At 38.5% G+C, this 18467-nt stretch overlaps 1 protein-coding gene across 1 annotated transcript; it reads left to right on the top strand.

Annotated features, from left to right (window-relative positions):
• The first annotated feature begins 2608 nt into the window (after window positions 1-2608).
• rbm28 (RNA binding motif protein 28) lies at window positions 2609-18072 on the top strand. Its single transcript, XM_088339840.1, has 21 exons — window positions 2609-2732; window positions 2802-2958; window positions 4490-4639; window positions 4708-4826; window positions 4895-4970; window positions 5167-5259; window positions 5343-5414; window positions 6109-6205; window positions 6328-6554; window positions 8809-8872; window positions 8937-9046; window positions 9116-9189; window positions 9262-9397; window positions 9774-9838; window positions 9920-10081; window positions 10148-10297; window positions 14058-14132; window positions 14235-14331; window positions 14914-15061; window positions 16688-16805; window positions 17757-18072. The coding sequence occupies exons 2-21, from the start codon at window positions 2841-2843 to the stop codon at window positions 17892-17894; spliced, it is 2289 nt and encodes a 762-aa protein (XP_088195966.1). The 5' UTR covers window positions 2609-2732; window positions 2802-2840; the 3' UTR covers window positions 17895-18072.
• The last annotated feature ends 395 nt before the right edge of the window (window positions 18073-18467 follow it).

Raw genomic sequence — 18467 nt, 5'->3', positions numbered from 1 at the left:
TATTTCTACATCATAAATAATTCAATTTACCTGTCAGAAAGTGGTCAGAACAAACACGAACACAGTCAAGCTTTGGCAAATTCGACCGGTTGATAGCTGCCAGCCACATTCGTCTTCGCCGTTCACTTTTCTCCTGAGCTTCAATCCCCTGATTGTAAACACACTTCGGAAGTCTAAAGAAGCCCTTCCCACCCTTTTCCCCTCGGCTACAACAGCCAACAATAACGTACGTATTCGGCATTACAATGTAAAATCTAACTGGTTCGCTGAACAATAACCATGAAGTGAAAAGCTTTGTGGACTTCCAAAATGCCCGCCAGCAATGCATTGTGGGTAATCTTAGGACCTCGAAGCACTCTATAATGACAAGGTATGATTAGGTCATATTTTTTCAATCCATAAAAAGTTAGGTTGAAGATCTCTCATCTGGGGGCTTTGTCCAGTCTTCTTTTGTTCTTCGAAGTTCGAAATCAGTCGATAACTCTCCTCTTATTACTTTGAGTGTAATACTAAAACTGTTATGCTTAACTGGTGGGTCAGGAGGACCCAAAAGTGGGACGCCAATCCGTTTTCAGTTGGTTGCGGACTTTTGCCTTGGAAAAATGATGTTCAAATAAATGCTTGTTGGAAAATAATGAGAAAATCAGGCAGTAATAATGCCCATCCCTCTCCAGGCCTTTTGGGGGGAGGTAGGGGTTTTCTCTCCACATGAAACAGGTAATACCGGTTTCCATGGTTACCAGTAGTAGGAGAAAGCCGCCTGATCTGACTAAGGTACAGTACCTTTGTCAATTGGTTGTCCTTTTTTTCGGTGTAAAGTGTCATCCCGCTCTTCAGAAACAAGCTGGACGCGGCATGTGACAATACTGATACTAAATCACTGGGGGAAAACTATTATGTTCTGAAATTTTGAGTATTGCATCACTTGTGGCTCTCATATTTTTATTGAAAAACACCTTTGTGGGGATCAAGTTGCTTCTGTGACATATTGAATGCTCGAAGGCTCTTTGTCTGGTATCTATATTAAAATTGTGTATGGGTTTAAAGCGACAGTGTGTAATATTTAGTGTCTCCATAGAGGCACAAAAGCCGTCAATAAAAAAAATAAAATTGATTTGAATAACACGGAAAAAAAAAAGGAAACTTCATACCAATGTTATTTTTATAAATATGCATTGATCGAGAAATGGCAGCACAGCAGCGCAATGGTCAGTGCATGTGCAGCACAGTTCCGGGTTCATGGAATCAAACATTCCTGTGTGGAGTTTGCATGTTCTCCCCGTGCTTGAGTGGGTTCTCTCCAGGCACTCCGGTCTCCTCGCACATTCCCAAAAACATTCATGTCAGGTTATTTGGCCCATCCAAATTGTCCCGAGGTGTGAATGAGCGAGCGAATTGTCTGTCCCTGTGTGCCCTACGACTGGCTGGCAACCGGTTTAGGGTGTCCCCTGCCCACTGCCCGAGGATGGCTGGGATGGGCTCCAGCACCCCTGTGATCCTAGTGAGTATAAGCGGTGCAGATAATGGATGGATGGTCGAGAAAAACTCATTTGACATAGCGCGATCCATATCAAGTAGTTTCCACCATGTTTGTCTGACATCTTGGTGCTAACGTAATCATTCGGCATTGGTTTTCGTTCTCATTAGAAAGTACAATGGGGGTCGGAAACTTAAGGCTCGTGAGCCATTGATGGGTCTTTTCATGAGTGAATATGGCTCGGCGATAAAAAAGAACTCATTAATAAATGAATGCATAAATATTGTATCTTAATAAATAGATGTGAATTGGGAACATACTCACCAAGCGACTAAGGATCTATTCCGTGTTCACGGGTCACGGATCCTACGACCCAAGAATCCAGCTGTGTCGTAGGGACACCACTTCCCATGATGTGTCTTGGGCACTTAAAGCCTGTGGTCACCCATCCCTCTCCACGCCAGTTTTCTTGGGTTGGGGTTTGCTCTAGCCTTCTGTCTTGGATACCAGACCCCATCATTGGGTTGTGGTTGTTTTTAATTGTAAATATTTTTATTTTTATCATTATTATTCTTGGTAGTAGCAATAGTATTGTTAGGAATACAGCCCCTTTGAGAGTTGTGATTAAGGGCTATACAAATAAACTAGACTTGACTTGTTAACTTCACAAAAGTAAAGTGTCTTCTTGCTTTTCAAAGATGATCCAGATCTCAGCACTTACTGACACAGGGAACTTGGAAAAAAAGATACATAGTATTTTACTTTCCCGTCCTAGTGTCATTTTGGGGGGGAGGGTATTTTGAAATAAAATGGGTTTAACATGAGATATTTGTCTTATGTTAAACTAAACACAAGATAAATAGTATTCAAAAGAGTGTCACAGAAGAAGATGAAGATTTCTTTGTTTAGGTGTATTTCCGAAACGTTGAATTACTACTAAAGCTTGGTCAAGAATTGTGACTATAATCGCATTGACTATGAATGAACAAATTAACCACAAATGTACGCCACTTTGTGAAAGAATTCTTGTTTTGAAACAGAGATAAATGTCCGTAGCGATGGAGGGCGGTATACACCAAAAGTGACAGATGCCGACTACTGTTGAACTCAAAGAAGAAGAAGTTGACCTGGCCGTCCGTCTCGCGTATCCAAGATGGCCGACTACATCACATAAACACGAGTCCCTTGATAGTAGTGCTATGTTAAATATATTTTACTTCGTTTTTGGTCTTGTAACTTGGATGTTTGTGTAGATGTAAGGGTACATTTTGTTATTTGACTACCAAAGAGAGCATACACAACCTGGGTTTCCTTTTCTTGTTAGAAAGACTCGGAAAAAACGCAGCGACATCAGATACGAAGCATGCAAGCTCATACTCTGTACGTCGGCTCTTTGCCGACGTCAGCTACAAATGAACGGCTTTTAGAGATTTTTGCCGAGATTGGTCCCGTCAAGAAGTGCTTTGTGGTAACAGACAAAGGTAGGTTTTGCCTTTCTTCTCTCTAATTGAACTAAGGGTTCCTACGGGTGCTTGAAATTATTGAAAATGCCGGAATTTCATAAGGGCTTGCACATTGGTATAAATGCTTGAAATTGTTGCAATGTTTCACATTAATTCTGATTAAAAATCACGCGGACACCGCTCTCTGGTGGCTTGCTTTGCCATAGCATTTCTTCCATCGTGATAAACGGCAGGTTATGTACAGTACAGTAGTTTGTATGTCACTGTGCCACAAAGCGTCATTGCCCTTTAAGGGTCCACCCTAAGGATAGGTGCATGCTACACCTGAACAGGGGACTATGATATGTGTATTAGTGCAAGAATTACGTATCAAAAATTTACATTTATTATAGCTCATTCAAAAAAGTAAGGTGACATATCCCAAATTGTAATGGGAAGAACTCCATGCAACTGAAAATGTACCGTAAGCTACCCACAATATCCCAATATTTTACCTAACACTTAAATGGGGAGAGATTTGTCTCCAATACATTTACATTCCTTTTTTTCCAGATCCACAATTGTATTACATTTTACTCAACATTGGAAAAGTATATGTCCTGATAAATGCACACGCAAGTTTAAAAAATGCATTTGTACATCACAGATATAGTTGCGGATCTGCAAAATGCATACTTCACCACGGACTTCCTCTAATGGTGGTACTAGTGCCAGGCCAGTACGAAAAAGGAAAGGTGGATTTAATTTTTTTCATCCGCCAATAGTTTGAGTTTAGATTCATCAGTAATATACGAGGAAAACTAATAATAAAGACCTGTCCAATTCTTCTGGTTTGCACCTACTCATTCAAATATCAACATGTTAGTTTCTTTAAAATACGTTTAATACTAGGGTAATCTCATCAAATATGTTTTGAAACACTCACATTTCAAACAAAGTAATATAGTAGGTTATCTTCTTAAGCACTAAACTTGATGATATGCATTGAAAAACTCAAAATGCAGTAGGGCTAACTCAGAAAGTTTTTTTTCCCTTTGTGTAAAATATGATCAATATCTTCAAGTAAAGTAAACACATGATTAGAAATGCAGGTACATAAAAATATAGCCAGCCATTTAAATGTTGGCCTTGAGTGTAGTAAGCATTAATGCTTCTTGAGAAACATATTTTTATTGGGGGATACACAAAGGGACACTGATGACGGGAGTGGCATCAAAACAAATATATGATCCTTACATTTTTTCCATGTTTGTTTGAGCATGTGGCCCACGAGCAGTAGTTTGTCCATCCCTGATCTATAGTAAAAGTTAGAAAAAACGGTAAATGTATTGCAACTTGAAATGAAACAATTTATTGATGCATGAGCGAATGAGTTGTCTGTCCCTGTGTGCCCTGCAATTGGCTGGCAACCAGTTCAGGGTGTCCCCTGCCCACTGCCCGGAGATGGCTGGGATGGGCTCCAGCCCCCCCGCGACCCTAATGAGGATAAGCGGTACGGCTAATGAGATGAATTTGATAATTGACTATTTGTTGTCTTCATTTGGATTAGCTTCAGCGACATGTCGAGGATTTGGCTATGTGAAGTATGCCATGAAAGAGGATGCACAACAAGCGTTGAAAGACATAAACAATTATGACGGGAAACGGATTTCTGTAACATTGGCCAAAACAAATTGCAAAAGGATCAACAAGGAAAAAGGTAAGCAGAGAAAGTATCACTTACTACGAACTTACTAATAGTCTAATGTTCTTATTATTTGGGGCCAGGGGAGCAAGATGCAGAAATTCCAGCAGCAGAACTTGCAGTGTCAAAGAAAACTGAGAAAAAAGACAAAAAGACCAATTTCCTCAAAGCGAGACTTATCGTGAGGAATCTCAGTTTCCAGGTATAGAGTGCTTCTTTTACAGATGCTTTTAAAAGTACAGGAATAAGCCAGCGTGCTTTGTTTTTCAGTGTTCAGAGAAAGATCTTGCAGAAGCTTTTAGCAAGTTTGGAAAGGTACTGGAAGTCAAAATACCTCTCAAGCCTGGTAAATACCAAAACAGTCATGCAAATGTGATGAAATGTGCTTTATATAAGGTACATTATACACACAGCAAATTGTTTTATCAATAAAAAAGAAGTCTTATTTTTTCCAATATTTCTCATTTGACCTTCTTTGTTTAATGGAAAAGCCAAATATTTGTTCTTTTTCCTGGGTCACAATTTTTTTTTACTTTCGGCAGATGGTATGAAGCGAGGATTTGGGTTTGTCCAGTTTAAAAATATGTTCAAGGCATCTAAAGCGCTACAAGCTATGAACCTGAAAGATATCAAAGGTAATTCTGATTTGCCTCGAAAATTAATTGCATTTATCACATAATTAGGATGCATTCATATTTGCTCACTTTTCTCTTTTGAGGTCGCCAAGTGGCTGTTGACTGGGCTGTGGCAAAGGACCGATACGTTTCGAGGCAAGTGACACCCACTAAAGGTAAGCATTAGTTTGTTATTTGCCCTTCATACTTCTTTTGACTTTTCCATCATCTTTGAAAAGACAAATTAAAACGGACATCTCAAGCACAGTTTTTTTCTTTCTCTCCCTTGAATATTTTCTCATTAATTTCTCAAACTATTTAGGGGTGATTGCCAGTTCTTCTCTAGTTTGTTGTTGTTAATTTTTTTAAACAAATATCTAGCTCAAACATACAGTCACCATTGGTTACTTTATTTCCATAGCTACCATTTGAGTTTGTATAGTGTTTTGATTTGGTCTGTGAGTGAAATTATATTCAAATTTTAAAATAAGTTTGATAACGCATTCATTGCCGAACATGAAGATCATCTTCTTGCCATTTTTTTTAAAATTGGGTTATGCCCAGAGAAGATCCTTTATATCATTTGGTCATCCATGATTATAATATGTATAGTAGGCTACTAAAGTAGACTGAATGATGAATCATAATACTGAAAAACTATGGTAGGCCTTAATATTTGACATCCCTTTACTGATCCGACCCGCCTGAGAACAATGAGTCTGGATCCGGCCCCAGAGGCAAAATTATTTTGACTTCCCTGACAAATCCCAAACCGTCCACATATAAAGGTTTTTGACCAGGTTTATCATAAGCCACATTTATCAACTTACCAAAAAGATGTAAACCTCTGATATTTTGTCAATTCCTTAGTGAATATGAAAAGTGAAAATGCCATTAAAAAACAAACGGTGCCTGATAATGAGGCTGAAGATGAGGACGAAGAAGAGAGTCCTGTACCTCACAAAAAGTAAGAACCTTCGACATCAAATTTAATTTTAAAAATGAGGTTAAAATATATAAGACAACACTCTCAAAAAACTGCCTGCCCCTTTGTGAATGTATTTTCTCTCTTTGTGCTCACATTGACAGTCCAAAAACATCTGCACCACCGTCAGATGATGACGACGACGACGATTGCGATGGCGAGGGTGATGTTGATGTGGGAGAGGAGAGTGATGAGAACTCTGATGAAGAATCTGACATGTCCAAGGAAGACAAAAGGAATGATGACAGCCTGGATTCAGATGAAGATGACGAGAATAGTTATGATGATGACGATGAAGATGATGACGAGGATGACATTAGAAATCCATCAGGTACAATTTAGCCATGAGACATGAATGTCAAACATATGGCTTGCAGTCCAGATCTGGCCCGTTGGATGATATAATTCAGCCCGTCATAAATTTCAGAGTATCTCAAAAATAGAAGCGAGCATCTACAGTTGTGGTTAAAAGTTTGTATACACTTGTTGAGAACATAATGTCATGGCCTTGTTGATTTTCCAGTTATTTTTACAACTCAGATTTTTCTCTGATTGGGTGATTTTAACAAATAGTTCTTTGTCACGAAATCATTCATGAGGGTTGGTTCTTTTATGACGTTATTATGGGTTAACAGAAAAATCTGCTGGGTCAAAAATATACATACAGCTTCGCTAATATTTGGTAACATGTCCCTTGGCCATTTTCACTTCAATTAGGCGCTTTTTGTATCTACCCACAAGCTTCTGGTTGAATGTTTGACTACTACTCTCAACAGAATTGGTGCAGTTCAGTTACATTTGATGGCTTTCTGACATGGAATTGTTTCTTGAGCATTGTCCACAAGTTCTTAATGGGGTATGAGTCAGGACTTTGGGAAGGCCATTCTAAAACCTTAATTCTAGCCTGATTAAGCCATTTCATTACCACTTTTGATGTGTGTTTGGGGTCATTGTCCTGTTGGAACACTCTGTGCCCAAGACCCAATCTTCGGGCTGATGACCTAGGTTTTCTTGAAGAATTTTAAGGTAATCCCCTTGCTTCACTATCCCATTTACTCTCTGTAAAGCACCAGCTCCATTGGGAGCAAAACAGCCCTACAGCATAATACTACCACCACCACCACCACAGTGCGTGACGATCGGCATGGTGTACTTGGGTTTAAAGGCCTCACCTTTTCTCCTCCAAACAGTAGTCACTCATAATCAATCACAAGTTAAGAGGCCATGCTATGAAGCTAATTTCACTGACACATCGAAAATTGCTAATTCGTGTTGCTGTATGAATATTTTTTAGCCTAGCAGATTTGATCTCTTTTTCTGTTAACCCATAATTAAGTCATAAACGAACCAGACCTCATTAATGCTTTTTGTGACAAAGAACTATCGCTCTATCAGAGAAAAATCTGAGTTGTAAAAATAACTGGAAACTAAAGAGAGGCATGACATCATGTTCTTCACAATTGAATGTACATTTTTGACTACAACTGTTGGTCATTTTTTATCAAAAGTTGTAATTTTAAAAATTAATACAAACCAAATGCTCTTTCCGGCTGCTAGAGTCCAGTGTTGAGTTTTGTAGTAGTTTGAGTTGGCTCATGTGTGAAACTGCATTCACTCAACTGTTAAGATAAATTTGTAAACAAAGTCTATTCTGAACATGAATTTCCTTCTCCCTTTTTGTTTTTTGAATAAATGTGTTGTGTTTAAAACAAAAATCCTTACCCTCCCGTAATTAAAATATGTAGGGTAAGGGTACTTTTGTAGGCTGAATGACGAAGCATGCTACTGAAAAACTAAGCTGCAAATGGAGTTGACATTCTTTTATTGATCTGGCCTCAGAACAGAAAGTGGGTCCGGCCCCACAGCCAAACTGAGTTGGACCTCGCAGCCTTAAGATATACACTGTACATTTATCCTGTGACCACATTCCTCCCACAAAACTGTAGTTAGGAATATACTTACACAGTATTTTGAAAAAAAAAAAAATCGACATAAAGTCAGGAACTACTACTACTAAATATACTTTTTCAGTATATTTAATGGTGATCCTTTTTTAAACATGTTTTTGGTACTACAGTAATTTGCAAGTTTCTGGTCATTTACTTATGCTTGGGGACTAGTTGTAAGTGCACAGTGATAATACTGCAATGTGAAGTAATGCATTAACTTTTATTAGTAATAACATTTCAAAATAAGTCGCAAAATGGGAATCCATATATTATTTTTCCACACAATACTCCGATTTTAAAACAACAGGCGAGATATATATTTTCACTTGCCTTGCGCAATTGTCTAGGGTGGTGATGGTCCTAAACAAGAAACTGTCTCTGAGCTTCCTAGTCCTTGATTCCAGGGACCTATTGCGCCTCAGTGCAGTGGCTGGGGTGAGAGGAGTCATTTTTAATGATTTGGGCTATGTTAAGGTATCACAAGCCATTACTTTCCTACAGACTGAGCAGAGATCAGCCAATGATTTTCTGGGCTGTGTGATTACTTGCTGTTTGGTTTTGACATATTACCCCCACTCTTTTGGTGATAAAATGATATTAACATTTTCTCACGTTTCTCTGCTATATTTGTCCTAGCTCGGACAAAGTCAAAGGAACCACTCCCTTCAGATGTGAATCAAGGCAGAACCGTTTTCATCAGGTTTGTCCTTTTCTTCTCCTTGTTGTTGTTTTTTTTTTTTTTTCCTCCAACTTTTGCCTTTCAGAAACCTGTCATTTGATACCGACGAAGAAGGCCTGGAGGAAGCCCTCCTCCTGTTTGGAGAACTCAACTACATCAAGATTGTTTTTCACGAAGACACGGGACATTCCAAAGGTGAGCCGGCAGCGATGACTTGTCTCCGTGTTTTTTTTTTCTTTTTCTAATATCTCACCTTCCGTCCAGGTTGCGCTTTTGCTCAGTTTAAAACAAAAGAGTCGGCAGATAAATGCATCGTCGCAGCGCAGGATGAAGCAGGGGTAAGCTCTACTCTCATACCATGAAAATGATGTAATCAGGTTATAGTCATATTTTGCTTTCATCACACGCAGACTGGCGGAATCCAATTGGATGGGAGGAAGCTGCTGATCGTAGCTGCAGTGAGCAGGGACGATGCTACAAATTTGAAGGTCAAACAGGTCAAAGTGCAGACGGGATCCAGGAACTTGTATCTGGCCAGAGAAGGACGTGAGTTGTTCATTCCGGCTTGATTTTTATGCAACTTGAAATTGGCTCTATAATTCTGTATTTGGTTGAATGTCACAATAGAGCGACAACTAGTTGTCAAATAATAGACTGTCCCTCTAAATGGAAAATCACACTGTGACATGTACATATGGCATATTTTCTTTTATGTGTGATGCAGTTGTACAGTATTTTCAGATGTATTTGTGTAGTTAATTTTGTTTTTCATTGCACATGAATGCAAGATTGGACAATTTTTTACTGATTGCGTTTGTTCAGTTGGAATTATTGACAGGTAGTGGAAAACAAGTTTCTTTTTCAAATCATAGCTAGCTTAATAAGATGTATCAAATGTGAATTTGAATGTGAACTCTTTCAGTGATCCGGGCTGGATCAAAGGCGGCGGAGGGTGTGTCTGAAACAGACATGATCAAGAGAGGCAGAGTGAGTCCATTTTTCAGAACATCCTCCATGTTTGGCGCTCCCATTCATTTCAATATCATTTGATTTGCCATTAACATTTAGTTTGAAGATATAAAAAGAGCTAAGCTGAAGGACATCAGCATCTATGTGTCGAAGTATCGTCTTTGCATCCACAATCTGCCAAAATCGGTGGATGACAAGAAGCTGCGGGAGCTTTGCCTGCAGGGCCTGGCTGGAAGCAAAGATCTCAGGATGATTTCAGAGGTAAGCTTCCCAACGACCACTAGAGCGATCTTGTTAGTTTTTCTTAAAACGTTTCCCTATACACAGTGTCGGGTCATGTATGACAAAAAACCAGAGAAGGGTCAGGTGATGGGCCAGTCTCTGAGCTATGGCTTTGTCCAGTTTAAGAAGCATGAAGATGCACTGGCTGCACTGCGCTACCTCAACAACAACCCAAGCATCTTTGGTCCAAACAAGGTTAGCCTCTAGCTTCCTTTGGCTGTAATACTTTCAAGGTCGGGTGCATTGTTTGAGTTGTCCTTAAAAAGTTGTATGTAAAATATTTTTTGTATTAAGTATGTGTTAACAAAGGAGAGTGACATTATCCTCGTCACCGCAGTTTTGAGTTTGTGAAGTATTAAATTGGTGAAATTATACAAGGCCTGTTTCAAGTACAGTCCAAACTCCCCAAAAATGAAAAATGAGTTTATTCGATTGCGTCGAAGAAATGCACGTCCTTGCATGTGCAGCAAACGGAGCTTGACAGAGGCTGCAATGATGACTTGGGCCAGAAGATGGCGTCAGCAAGCAAACAAATATCAACAGTCTGTACAGCACCTTCAATAAGTGTTATAATAAAAACGTTTTTATTTCCAAATCCTCCTTAAAAAAATGTGTATATATATATATATATATATATATATATATATATATACTGGACTGTCTCAGAAAATTAGAATATTGTGATAAAGTTCTTTATTTTCTGTAATGCAATTAAAAAAACAAAAATGTCATACATTCTGGATTCATTACACATCAACTGAACTATTTCAAGCCTTTTATTATTTGAATATTGCTGAATTTGGCTTACAGCTTAAGAAAACTCAAAAATCCTATCTCAAAATATTAGAATATCATGAAAAAGTATACAAGTAGGCTATTCAACTAATCACCTGAATCATCTAATTAACTCGAAACACCTTGCGAGGGTTTCCTGAGCCTTAAAAACACTCAGCTTGGTTCAGTAAACTAAATCACAAGTATGGGGAAGACTGCTGATCCAGAGGACCATCATTGATACCCTCCATCAGGAGGGTAAGACACAAAAAGAAATTTCTCAAAGGGCAGGCTGTTCACAGAGTGCAGTTTCAAAGCATATCCACAAAAAGTCTGTTGGAAGGGAAAAATGTGGCCGGAAACGCTGCACAACCAAGAGAGATGACCGCAGCCTTAACAAAATTGTGAAGAAGAGCCGCTTCCAGAATTTGGGGGAGCTTCAAAGACAGTGGGCTGAAGCTGGAGTCCAGGTATCAAAAGCCACAGTTCACAGACGTGTCCGGTAAATGGGCTACAATAGCCGTATTCCCATGGTCAAGCCACTTCTGAACTCAAGACAACGGAAGAAGCGTCTGACTTGGGCTATGGAGAAGAAGCACAGGACAGTTGCATAGTGGTCCAAAGTCCTCTTTTCAGACGAAAGCAAGTTTTGCATTTCATTTGGAAGTCAAGGCGCCAGAGTCTGGAGAAAGGCTGGAGAGGAGCAAAAAGTTGCTTGAAATCCAGTGTGAAGTTCCCACAGTCAGCAATGGTTTGGGGAGCCATGTCAGCTGCTGGTGTTGGTCCACTGTGTTTCATCAAGTCCAGAGTAAATGCAACTGTGTACCAAGAGATTTTAGAGCACTACATGCTTCCATCTGCTGAAAAGCTCTATGGAGATGAGTATTTCATTTTCCAGCATGATCTGGCACCTGCCCACAGTGCCAAAACCACCAGTAACTGGTGCACTGACCATGGCATCACTGTCCTTGATTGGCCTGCTAATTCCCCTGACCTGAACCCCATCGAGAATTTGTGGGGTATAGTTAAGAAGAAGATGAAAGACACCAGACCTACAAATGCAAATGAGCTGAAGGCCGCTATCGAAGCATCCTGGGCATCAATAACACCTCAGCAATGCCACAGGCTGATTGCCTCCATTCCACGCCGGATTGATGCAGTAATCCGTGCAAAAGGATTCCCAACCAAGTACTGAGTGCATTAATGGACATTTTCAAATGTTTGATTTAGTTTTGCTGTTATAAAATTATTTTTTTACTTGGTCTGAGGAAGTATTCTAATATTTTGAGATAGGATTTTTGAGTTTTCTTAAGCTGTAAGCCAAAATCAGCAATATTAAAATAATAAAAGGCTTGAAATAGTTCAGTTGATGTGTAATGAATCCAGAATGTATGACATTTTTGTTTTTTTTAATTGCATTACAGAAAATAAAGAACTTTATCACAATATTCTAATTTTCTGAGACAGTCCAGTATATATACACCATAAATTCCGGACTATAGAGCGCACCCACCACATTTTAAGAGGATACCCGCTTTTGTATTTACACAAGCCGCACCTATATAAGCCGCATGCGCCCACATTGAAACATGTAACACAGTCACAAAATCAGCCCAAACCCGGCTTTGAGTCCCGCGATTTTAACTGAACATAAAGTACACAGTTCAAAAACCACAGCCGGCAAATAAACGGAAAATGATACCGGTACTTAAGATTTGATGCAGACCGGCAGAGTCCGGTTCCCGTTGAAAGTAATCCAAGGAAAAAAAAGTGTATATTTCCAAAGGTGAGGGTGGGAAAAATATATATCCACAAACACTCACCTTTACCGGTCCCCGCTTCCCGTCATCCCCTGCATCTGTAGCGCCCCTTCTTTTTAATTGGTCAGTGCAAGACTTATCAGAATAAGTGTCCAAAATAAATACAAATAAATACATTACAAAAATATACAGTTGCAAATACATATTATACATTGTCACACATATTTACAAAGAAAGACGGTACACCGAGAGAGTTTTCAAAGCTTTAATAATAATTTTATAACTTTCATCCCAAACCGTGCCAGTGAAGGGTAGCAAAACGCTACTAACAACACGCTCGCAGCACAGTTAACGGGTATGTTAAAAAACCATAACGTACATGTAGAAACCACGGTAAACCGTTCTCATCTTCCTCCCTATAACTGACGTCATCAAAGTTGTCCTCCTTTAGTATGGGAAAGAGACTTTGTCACATAGACTTCGTCCCACGCTCCCTTATTCAAAAACACGCTAGCAACACGCTCGCAAGGTAAAGTTTGCGTGCAATAGCTCTGTTTCCTTTATCGGACTGCTCGATTGCATTTACCTTGTAAGCTGCGTCATGTGCCTTGAACTCGAGCGCCGCTGGCGGCTGTTAGAAAGATTACATAAATTGGCCACATCACTGAATAAGCCGCAGGGTTGAAAAAAGTTTAGCATTTATTCTTAACAATGTTGTTTTTTCCTTTATCTATTCCATGCTTCTAATAAGTGTTTAATTTTAACTCTTCACACTAAACCATAGGCTAAAATATTTTAATATGTGAGGCAATGTCGCTAGCTAAACCAACCCCCACTACTCTCAAAAAATAAAATAAATCAAAAAGTTAATTTTGTAGCGACATTTCTCAATTGTTAGTAAGACACTTTGTTGACAAAACACACTTCTCCCTGCCAGAGGAGCCACTCCAGTTCTGCGCTGGACCCGCAGTGCGTTCAAGGATAAGACTCCTAGTCGAACTTTCAAAAATGTTTTTGTTCTATTCCAGATGTACTACCCCTGCCTACTTATTATAAATTCGTTTGTCAAATATGTTTAACTTAATAAACACTAATTGTATTGCTGAGACAACAAATTTAGTGAGATGTCCTGAATATACTCAGTTTTAGTAGTAGTATTGAGATAGTATGGGAAGCTGTGCTGGAATCATCCTGTCAAAAGTGATGTTTATAATTGACATCACTTTGTGGAAATACTTCACCGAGGACTTTGTACAATAATTCATGTAAGGAATCAAGTGTACCACCTTAGTGACAGTCCCACACATGAATAATTGATTGATGTCTTTCTAACAAATGTCTTCTATTTACGAATTATTTCTACTACTGATATTTTTACTTGTATTTTTAGTATCTACAGCTCTTTTTTTATCTTTCCCTAGAGACCCATAGTGGAGTTCTCCCTCGAAGATTCCCGCAAGCTCAAAATCAAAGAAATGCGACTGCAAAAAAGCAAGGTGGGCATTTTAGGGTGTTGGGTTATGTGTGTTTTAATTCCATTGGTTTGATTGATGTGCCCTGATCAATTAAAACAATCTAGTTTTCTCGTTTTTTTCTAGGCACATCAGTTGAAGAACCAAGGAGGAAAAGAGAGTGTGACACACAAGCACATGAGCAAGGACTGGAAAGGGCCCAAACAAGATGGAACTCAAACCGGTCTGTCTAACTTATAATGAATAACATATAAGAATACAGCCTTATCAATTTTTTTTACTACATAAACACCAAATACTATACATTTTCTGTTATCCAGTTTATGGCAATTTACCAAAAACAGCAATTCTCATTTTTGTATTAACTATGTTGATTGTTCCTTGATTATTTAAGGTGCATTGATGCCATCTGCTGGACACTTGCAGTAATAGCTTGTTCGATGCGCGTTTTTTTTTTTTTTTTTTTTTTTTTTTGGTGATAACAAGGTCTAAAAACAACTATACACTCAATATTGCTTTAAATGCTATTGCGAAAACATTTCCAAAATTTGAAAATTCTCCATCCATTTTTTGGGGAGCTGTGATATTATTAAGCCTTGCACATACAAGCTGGTTGCTACTCAGCCACATGTTAATGATGATTATAATAAAAAGAAATATATATCAACGTGAATCACAATAACAAACTGAATACAAAAAATTAACAGCCCCACATTTACCTGGCATGAATTGTGTTGTAGACGTGCTGATTATTTTGTCGTTTGTCAATTTTCCTCTCTTGGCCCTGTTCAATGCGCTCTTATAGCTTCGTCATCCAATCCTGAGAAAAGGCCCAGGCCAAACCAACATAGCGGCTTTCTGACCAAGCCTGAAGTAGAGCATGTGGAACTTACTAATGGAAAGAAGCGGAGGAAAGTGTTGCCTTTCCCTACCCACAGAGGCCCCAAGATCAGGTAAGGGTTTTGTCGGACATAGGGATCCTATGATAGCAAATGCAGAATGGACATCTCTTGCTTATTTCACATAACGGCCCCTGGTTGGAAACATGTTGACCTGGAGAGGGATGGGCGCCATCAGGCTGTACTATGCCCAAGACACACGGCAGGAAATGGTTCCCTTACGACCCGAGTGGTTAAGAGATCCAGCCAGCCAACCAACCAACTAACTCCTTTTACAGAATAAAAACTAAAAATCCTTGTGCCACAAGCTAGATGAATGTTAAATGTTATGGAATAATCTTTAGCAGGAATGATTCTAAATTAAAAACCAGTGTTACATTTGCTGGTTTCATCACGAGTTTATTAGCAAAAATGCTTAAACTTGAGATGCATAATTTCTCAAAAAGTTTAAAGTAGAATATTATCTTTATAAAGTATGTATTAACAATGCCCAACTGAGTTCAAAGGGCCTTATATATTTTTTGCACTATGCCTATCTGCTTTTATCTTTTACCTAAGCTTTTAGGGCCGCAGAACACATTAGGTAGGAAGAAAGAAGGAAAGGGGATTAGAGAGTGACTTTATGCTCCTCACTGCAGCCTTTAGTTATTGTAGCATGAAAATGGTGAAAGAAAAAAAAGGCCTGTTTCAAGCACAGTCCAAACGCCAACCCAAAATCCCAAGAATATGAAAAAAGGAAGAGTTTATTTGAGAAATGCATGTACTTCCAAGTGCAACATAAGGAGTTTTACAGAGGCTGCGATGATGACACATCCCAGAAGACGGCATTAGAAAGTAAAAAAGTTTAAAATTCCGTACAACACCTTCAAATTGAAAGGAGACTTGGTGGCATTATATGCTCAGTAGGGGTCAGGAATGTACAGGTGTGGCTATTTTCTCGAATACCTGTGTCTCTTAGATAAGTTCACTTTTGAAATGCCTTTAGGCCAGGAGTGCGACACTGTTTTTCTACCATTAGCTGCGGGAGCTTTAACTTTAAGATTGGTGAGAAGAAATGTCATTAGGAATCAATCCGTGTCTCTTAGCCAATGAAATGCATCAGAAAACACATGCGAGTGTGAAATTTGGCTTCCACTGTTTCCTGCATAATTTTTCCAGCAAGCAAGTTATGAAAAAATAAATGCCCATGAAGACGATTAAGACATTTTTTGTAGATTTTAAACATGTTGAACAGATTTGCATCTACAAAACAGGAGGACAACTAATAATTACTCTATTTATTAAGGTTCACACTGTGACCACGTCACAAACTGAAGGTAAATACATCTGTATCCTTCTCATTTGCAATATTTAGTGACATTTTTACGAAATAACTCTGCTCACCGTCAACATAAATGTCCTTCATAGATCTTAACAGCGGAAGGGAGACATTCTAAGTGGGATATTGGTTGATATGAGACCTGTTATTATTCTTTTATAAAATCATCTGTAATCACAGTGAAATAAAAAGCCCTGAAGTTATCAGGTTTGACAGCTTTGTTTAATTTTGTCTTAGAATATATGGTGTGGCTCTCTCAGACAAAAAAGCATCTATTTTATCTTCATGGCTCTTTGAGTCAAAAAGGTACCCAATCCTTGGACTGAAGCAATGACTCGTAACTAGTTTGTGAACTTTTCCAGGTTGCGTGACAAAGGGAAGCAAAAAGCTCCGCCACCCAAAAAAGCTCAGCGAGGAGGCAGCAGGAAAGAACGTCAACAATCGTGGCAGATGGAGAAACGTACTAAGACAAGAAAATCGGTTTGTTTAACTATTCTTGTATTATGAAGCAAATATGATAATAATACCTTCCTCAAATGTGTTTTATTATTAAAAGTATGGTATTTATTATTGGAAAAAATATCTCAAAATTTGGGTACGTGGTATAAATGTTTTCTGGTTGCACATTACCGTATTAGAGCAATGATTGATCAGTCAAAAAATATTGCCTATCACATTCGCACAATCTCAGAAGAAAGGATTCAAACCCAGGTTGCAGCGGTGATAGTGCTGATTCTTTACCACTACAACACAAAGTTAGTAGAAGATATAGGAAAAAGACTTTAGATTTTATCTCATCATCACTCTATTTTTCTGTTTCCATGTCATGGAATACATGTGGCCATGATTAAAATATTTAATTGTAAACAATAACTATGAAAACAATAACAGCTTAAAGTTTACAATGTCTTTATTGTCTCTCGAAGTCTGCTTCCATGTCATTAAATGGTTTTAATCATGGCCCTATGTGTTCAGCAACGTGGTACTTTTAGTAAAAATAGTGTGATAAGAAAACGGCTATACAAATAAACATGTCTTGGCTTGGCATGTGTTATTTATAACCCTGGTGGTCTAGTGGCCATGATTTGGCGTTCTCACAGTCGCGATCCTGTTTCGATTTATGTTGCAATTATTTTCGACACAGTTGAGACCTTAAATACGTGACGTGAGGGTGAAACATTTTTTTTCACAGATTTTTCATTAAAATGATTAAGTGCGCATTATACTCGTGTACGCGTTACGACTAAATACGGGACTTGCTTTGTGTTTTGAATTCATTAATAAAACAATGTGGGGGCTTGCCTACCTTCATAAAATGAAACGCTTGAAATAAATAAAGTAAAACGTAACCGTTAATAAAAAAATGCCAGTTCTTTATTAAATTTTGCCACGCAGATGAACATGTCATAATATCGTGTTTTCTCTCTCTAGGCTAGTGGAGGAATGAAGAAGTCAAGAAACATGGGCAGGGATCGTTTAGACAGCCTTGTGGAAAAGTACAAGAAGAAACTCTTCTCCAATTGTGAGACGAGCTTCGGTACCAAAAAAAACAAGTGGTTTGATAACTAATCTCACATGAACCTGTACATTAAGAGTCCATTTCAAAGTCGCAATTTATTGGGTAGCGCTCATGATTTTATATCGATTGTAAACTGTATTTTTGACATGGTGTCTCATCTTCCGTGATAAAACATAGTGTGTTTATTGTACATGCCGGTTGTGTGTTTTTTTTTTTTTTTTTTTTTTTTTTTTAAACAAACACATCAATTGGCTCTGGGTTTATCTTCACAATTCGACTATCCAAATTCATTGCTCCAAACGGTGGGCAGCAAAGGTAAAAAGTTGGTTGCAGGTTGGCCTCATACTATTGTGATTTGTTCTCTCTGTGTTGCCTTGTCCTTTCTGTTTAGATTTTTTACTCATTTTTTCATTGGGAAACAAAAATACACAGTTGGGTTTTCCAGGGTCCGTAGGGATGCTTGAAATCCTTAAGAAAGCTTGAATTTTAATTTTGTGTTTTCAAGATTTGAAAAGTGCTTGTTAATGCATAAAATTGTTGTCATGTTTCCCAGTAATCTGATTTGATAGACCAATCATTAAATGAAGAAGCATAAATCAAGTTTGCTTAAAATGACAGACGCT

This window comes from Urocampus carinirostris, chromosome 7 (assembly GCF_059441175.1).
Source record: "Urocampus carinirostris isolate Australia breed hairy pipefish chromosome 7, RoL_Ucar_1.0, whole genome shotgun sequence".
NCBI lineage: Eukaryota > Metazoa > Chordata > Actinopteri > Syngnathiformes > Syngnathidae > Urocampus > Urocampus carinirostris.
Note: the sequence above shows the minus strand (reverse complement) of the source record. Positions and strands in the feature narration are given on the sequence as shown.

Bases quoted from the DNA above. Each gene is read 5' to 3' on its own strand.
- rbm28 (XM_088339840.1), top strand. From the start codon at position 2,841: ATGCAAGCTCATACTCTGTACGTCGGCTCTTTGCCGACGTCAGCTACA. The intron at 6,555-8,808 runs GTACAATTTAGC...TATTTGTCCTAG, and splicing joins TGACATTAGAAATCCATCAG to CTCGGACAAAGTCAAAGGAA. The intron at 10,298-14,057 runs GTTAGCCTCTAG...ATCTTTCCCTAG, and splicing joins GCATCTTTGGTCCAAACAAG to AGACCCATAGTGGAGTTCTC.